General features: G+C 35.2%; 1 protein-coding gene across 1 annotated transcript; it reads left to right on the top strand.

Moving 5' to 3' along the window:
* The first annotated feature begins 3,631 nt into the window (after positions 1-3,631).
* On the top strand, positions 3,632-5,883 carry LOC113054142 (protein phosphatase 1 regulatory subunit 3C-B). Its single transcript, XM_026219491.1, has 3 exons — positions 3,632-3,789; positions 4,049-4,115; positions 4,536-5,883. Exons 2-3 carry the CDS (start codon positions 4,102-4,104, stop codon positions 5,491-5,493), a joined length of 972 nt encoding a protein of 323 aa, XP_026075276.1. The 5' UTR covers positions 3,632-3,789; positions 4,049-4,101; the 3' UTR covers positions 5,494-5,883.
* Positions 5,884-6,956: the final 1,073 nt, after the last annotated feature.

Raw genomic sequence — 6,956 nt, 5'->3', positions numbered from 1 at the left:
CACTGGGCATGAAACGCTTTGTGTAGAGGATATAGTTATGTTACAGTTTCTCTTTTCAAACATAATAATATTGTCTCTTCATTTTAACTGTATTGTAATTAAGTCATGTCTGACAACTTGACAAATGTTTTCTGAATTTAGGATATATAAATATGAAGGTATTTTGGAGATTACAGTTTTTTTGAAAACTGATTAGAGGATGGTTTAATACTTTATTAAACTTTATGAAACTATAATGAATGTTATGCATAGTAGATCTATTGAACCATTTACACAGATATATTTTTTTTCCTTCACATTTTTTACTATGTGATCTAAAAGAATTTGTTGTCTTGTGCCTTTTTCTGGTGGAAAACATTACTATAATGGCCTTCATCTCTCATTTCCATTGTTATAAATGACTGACGTATTATAAATTGCTTCTAGCACCCAGAGCATCAGAAAGGTTGGCATGTTTACTTGTTGGAAAAGGCAGAAATATGTAGGCTACTGCAATAAAAAGATGTCATGTCATGCAACTTGACAACTGTTTTTTTATATATATACAGTACAGACCAAAAGTTTGGACACACCTTCTCATTCAAAGAGTTTTCTTTATTTTCATGACTATGAAAATTGTAGATTCACACTGAAGGCATCAAAACTATGAATTAACACATGTGGAATTATGTATGGAATTATATACATAAATAAAGTGTGAAACTAACAGAAAATATGTCATATTGTAGGTTCTTCAAAGTAGCCTCCTTTTGCTTTGATTACTGCTTTGGATATGAAGCACAGTTTTGTTTTTTGTTTTTTACCTCTGTAAAAAATATTTATGTGTTATTTAGACTGATGGAAACCGATAGAAAAATATATTTCTTATCTTGTGGTTCCCTCTAGTGGACAACATTAGTACAATGTGTTGTAGTCCGTTGGCCATTTTGAGTTGGCAAAACTTCTTTTTCGATTTCGTCTTAAACCACTTGACTGATTCTCACATAATTCTCATTTGCATGTATCATCTATAGACACTAATAAATAAGTTAGCAAAGTTATTTTAATTAGTAAAAACTGTTCAGCAAATTAGTTACACATATTACCTGGTACACAAGTTACTGTTCAAAAGTGCAAAAAAGCGTTTTGAAAATGCTAAGTAAATAAATATTCTAAATGTGTATATAGCATGTGAAAGAATTTTTTAGTTTAATTTAAAACAATGACTGCTCTTGACTTTTCAGATACAAGATAGGCATGTACTCTTACACACAGTGCATGATTGCATGGCATAGCATACATAATTTGGATTAGCACAAACTAAACAATTACTATACATTAGATAGATCTAATTTTGATTAGATATTAAAATTCTGCTGTATGAGCTACTTTTGAGGTCACTGAGGTCACCTTGAGATAAGCAGTTATTTGTGTTTTGTGTTGCCCTTTAAGAAAAACAGCAAGCTACTTGAGGTCCAAAGTAATGTGCTATCATTATCGAAGGAATAAAAAATTAATGCTATACTGTAGATCACAAGCTAAGACCTGTTAAATATCTGGAGTTTGGAATGAGATCTGTTAAGGATGATTTGTGTCATGAAGTTACCTGCAAAAGTAATATCCTAAAGTAGACACTAAATCTACAAAAGCTCTAGAAAAAACTTCACCCATATAGACTATGAATGTAGTCTGATAGACTAAACATTAATTAAGTTGATCTTTTTCAGACGTCATTGCTTATAATTATAATAATTGCTTTTTAATTTACATTTCATCGTACGTTACAATTTACATTTCGAACATAAATTACCAGATACAATCAAACAACTGGCCCAACTTGACTAAAATGATATCACAGCCATCATGTGAATTGTTATTGCAGAATTGATTGACAAAAGCTCCACAGAAACATGATTAATATAGGTGTCACTTCATATTGTAAATATTATTAGGGCATACATGAACTAAGTGAAATCATCTTGTGACATTTTATCAGTGAAATGGGAAAGGAAATCTGACACATTTCTTCAGCTGAATTGGGTGTGCTTGATAGTGCATGCAGAGAGACTGTTTAAAACGTCCAGTGTTAAGGGTCCCAAACAACATCATATAGTGTTGGCCCAGATCTGGCCCACATCTGGTCCGCATCTATTCCACACAGGCCAGATGTGGTCCGGATATGGGACAACACTATGATGCTGTCTGGGGTAGTACAGAAAAATAGTTGTAAAATCACTTTTTGTAGAACCCTCTTCTGTTTTCACAGAAGGCTTTTTGAATCAACATATTCTCCTTGCCACTCTCACGGGATGGTTGGGGGGGGGGCGTAAAAAAAACTGTTTTGGAAAGAATGTATTTATTGTGTATTTTTTATTTTTTAGGTTTCCACACTTCCATTCAAAAGTCTGGAGTCGGTCAGATTTTCTTATGTTGACCAACCAAGGCAGCATTTATTTTATTAAGAAACCCACAAATATTATAACAATTTAAATGTGATTACTTTTTTTTCTCTCTTTGAGATCAAAGCTGTTTTCAGCTTCAGTCTTCAGTGTCACATGATCCTTCAGAAATCATTATTATGCTGATTTCATGCTCAAGAAACATTTATTATCAGAGCTCCAAGCAGTTGAATCCAGAGCCCTATTTGTACTGATTTTCTTCGTACTATTATTTCTGCCCCAAAAGTGTGTGAACAGCCAAAACCGTAAAACCTTACAACACCAAATTTGTCAGGATGGTCCCAAACCCCCCAGCCCCCCCCCCCCCACCCCCCCCCCCCCTTCTTTCTTTTTTGTGCCATTCATAAAATTATTAGAACCATTCTTACATGTTCAAACTCCTTCTAGACCATTTGTCCAATTAAAACTAGATTTTGCATCTAGAGACTCTGATGACAAAAAGTTATGAAAAGAATTTGGATTCATCAAATGATTTAGAAAATATAGTTTAATAAGTGCATGGAACCATGGCTACAAAACTAAATGGCATAGCCTACGTCTTTTCTCTCTTTATTTGTCCTATACCTGAATCCACTTTTTGGTCTTTTGGATGTGCACACCTTTTTGAACTAATTTTCACTCTTTGAACTAGTTTTCAAACTTACATTTGATTATCAAAAAGTCAACAGAAGTGCATTCTTTTATATCTTATATTCTTTAATTTCTTTCTCGGAAAATGAGACTCGAAGTGCGAAGAAAACAATGAATAATTAATGTTAATAGCATAGCCTATGTTATGTTGTCAATGCAATATTTTTTTATTATACAGTGCATTCAATGAATGCATATTATCATGGAGTTTTTCTCAATTTTGTTCCAATTACTTTTACAAATGTTCAAGATTTTCATAAAACAGAGAAAATTATCCTGTGATTCATGTTCACTTCTGAACTTTTTAAGTAGTCGACTAGAGAGTCATGGCTATCTGTTTTGTTTCTTATTCCCTGTTGCTCATAAATGAAAAACGACCAGTCAGACCTAACGAATGAATTCATGTGATCTAGAAATTTGCAGTACTTTCGTTGAAACTAACAATGGGCTGATCAATCAATAAAAGGACACGCTGTTCCTCGACAGTTGTGACGTCTGGAATAAGCCACGCCCCTTCGGGAGCGCATTAAAGCCTCTGAGAGAGTCAGCGCTGCACTAGAACAGCAACAGCACCCGCTTTAGAGAAGGTCAGCCGATGGCAAACAGTGATGTTTACTTCTCATAACTACTTCTGTTGTGCGTTATTTCTTTGACACTGACTGCTATTCTGCATTTAAAGTTCAAGGAAAATCCATTTCAGCGCATCTTTTTATTGACAGAGGTGAGTGAAGGACTTTTAATAATTCTGCATGTTTTAACATGTTTTTTTATGTACCGCACTTTTGTCTACAAAAGTTGTTTTAAATGTGCTTTATAAATAAATGTATCATTGAATATTAACAATATTACTGTTAACATCTGTCATTTTCAAACAGTTTGCTAACGCTTCTAGTGAATAGTTTTCAGTAAAGATATTATCACAGATCTTAAGAATTTCTCTGAAGCCATTTACTTAAACCCTTTTTTCCCTTCATTTGTAGATATTTCTCCATCAACCATTATCTTCAGCTGACGTTCTTCTCTCTAATCACAAATGAGCTGCACAAAGTAAGTTCAATAGCTTTCCGCACAAAATAATGCATGTGATATTACAGAAAGTTAACTTGCTGTTTTTAATGAAGTCACAGTACGAGTTAAAATGTATTTTTGGGATATTTGATTACAAAAAACTGTCACATTGCTCCACATTGTTTGAGACCACCAGTGAAAAATGATTTATTTAGCATTGTATCATTGAAATTTTAAGATTACTTTATTATTATTATTATTATTATTATTATAACTGCTATATTACTGCTTTAGTGAAATTAAGAAATTAAATGGCATCCACTTGAAATTCTTTTTTTTTTTTTCAAAACTATAAATTAGATTTTGAGTATATTTTTGGTGTGATCTGTCTTTTGGAGCCAAGCATGTCTCTATACTTTCCAAATTGTCTAATATAGCTTTTCCTCTGTGTTTTCACAGAACATTTGGATTTAGCAGTTACTCTTTACCTGATCGGGTGATGCCGGCGGATCTGGCCATGTATGCGCTGATTAGCATGCCTGCTATCAGGTGCTCCCCACCCAGTGGGTCTTCACCAGAGCTTCAACGGGCCAGGCTTTCACCCCCTTCACCTGCATCTTCACTATCTTCATCCAGCTCTGCCAGCTCCCTGTCCTCGTACTCTCCTAGCACTGGAATGCTACGCAAGAGGAAGCGAGTTGTGTTTGCTGATGCTATAGGTCTCCCGCTCACATCCGTGCGCATCTTCACTGCTGACCCTTCGGAGTTGGAAACAGAAGACGCCCCGCAGCCCGAGGAGCAGTTAAAGCCTAGATCGCCCATTCAGAGCAAGAGACTGCGACTTAAATTTGGTTTTCCACAACCTCTTGTAGACAGTCTAAGAATTAAGGAAACATTGGTGCAGTTGGAGAGCTGTAGCCTGAGTGAAAGGGGGTTGAGCGGGACTGTACGTGTCTGCAACGTTAAATTAGACAAGACTGTCTTCATCCGCATAACTTTTGACTCATGGCGAAGCCATAAAGACATTGCATGCACTTACGTGAGGGAACCAAATGCAACTTCAGAGACTGACTTGTTTTCTTTTAATGTGTCGCTACCGTCCGATCTGGACCCAAAGGAGCGCCTGGAGTTCCTAGTAGTGTTCCGACCCGGCAATAGCAAATTGCATTTCGTGGACAACAACAAAGGTAAAAACTACCACATTCTTGTGGAAAATGCAATACCGGAACCTCAGCTGGTGACGGCAAGCAGGAGAGCCATCATTATACCAAATCCTCAGCATATTTTTGTTTGGCCTGGGGTTAAAGGTCATGAAATGCATAGAATGAAACACCTGGCATGCGAAGGCGCAGCCCACACGGACCGTCTGATAAACAGGACCTGGGGAAGAACGCCAAATGTTACTCCGTTGTGCTAAGATGGGACTGAGACACTGGCGCGGTCCACATTTCCACTTGATTAAGTGCGGATTCAAAGAAGTACAGAAATGCGCCCCCGTGAGGGGCATCATACTTGAATGGACACAGTGCTTGCTGGTTTGCACAAGCTGCTGAAGCAGTAAAATGTGAATTTTTACTATTATTGTACATCTAAATATATTTGAGTTGGATTTAATTTGCACAATATACATTGCTTATACAGTTAAAATGTTTTATGGGAAACTGGCTTGCTTTCCCGATCATCTGCATTTGCTGTGCCTGAAAAGGTAAACCGATATGTAAAAGTGGTGTAAATGAACCCTCTGTATGTATGTATGATAATGTATTTATTTTGAGCTCTTTTATTAAAAGAACGTGCTTTCCATGAACTTTTTGTCTTCCTGTCAAGTGCTATTGAGCAACATTGTAGCACTAACAAGCAGTGGGTACAAGGTGGTACGTGCCTGAGGCATTTTCATGTCTGAACTGGTCTCATAACTTAATGTATTATATCAAGGCAGTCTTTAAGTCTGTTATCTAACTGAAGCCACACCTAGCAACCAGCAAAACAATTAGAGTTAAAGAATGTTCCAGATGTTCTCACAGAAAAGAACATTTCATGCCTACAGTTCTAAAGCTTTTGAGAATGTCAACAGCACACATTCCACCACAACATTTACACTTGACTTTATTTCCCTAATATGACAGCTAAACAATCTGAACAAAATCAGAACAAAAGTTCTGTAATAATACATTATTAAAACTAGTATATATGAAAAATCATTCCAATTTACAATAACAGTTTTCTATAAATATACTTTATTAGATATATAAATATAAATATATCTATAAATATACTTTATGTATATTAAAAGCCATTAAGATGTGTAAATTATTGTAACTGATTCAGAATGGCTTGTGGGTCTTTTGACAAATTGAATGCGGTTTAATAAAACACATCTGGGTTGTATCAACAATAAAAAATAAAAACATAAACATTAAAAACACATAATAAAGTGGTGAAATAGAAGCCGTATGAAAATTGCATATAACTAATATACAACCCAACAATAATGTGATAAACATGAATTAAACACTAAACAATTAAAATAACATAAAGCACCATAACTCAATTTAATTGCAAAAATAATTATACAAATGCATTAGAAATACTTAATTTAATGAGTGACGTACTTTTTGCTTATAAAACAAACAAAAAAAAACATAATTTTACTTTAAAAGTACACATTCGTACTGTATTGTTTTGATGAATAATATATTACAGTTTTTACAAAACACAGCCTGCACATGAGGCATCTTCTTCTTGCTCTACAGTGGATCCATAGACTGTATAAAAACATGGATGTAATGTCCATGACATCACACATTGGTTACCGAAGATCATTTTTGAAGTCAGATGTGGGTGGAGGCGTCCATCGGCATCTTGGCAGCACGTCACCGA

The sequence above is a fragment of the Carassius auratus genome, chromosome 35 (genome assembly GCF_003368295.1).
Source record: "Carassius auratus strain Wakin chromosome 35, ASM336829v1, whole genome shotgun sequence".
Classification (NCBI taxonomy): Eukaryota; Metazoa; Chordata; class Actinopteri; order Cypriniformes; family Cyprinidae; genus Carassius; species Carassius auratus.
The sequence above is the reverse complement of the archived record's forward strand: the minus strand, read 5'-3'. Positions and strand labels throughout refer to the sequence as shown.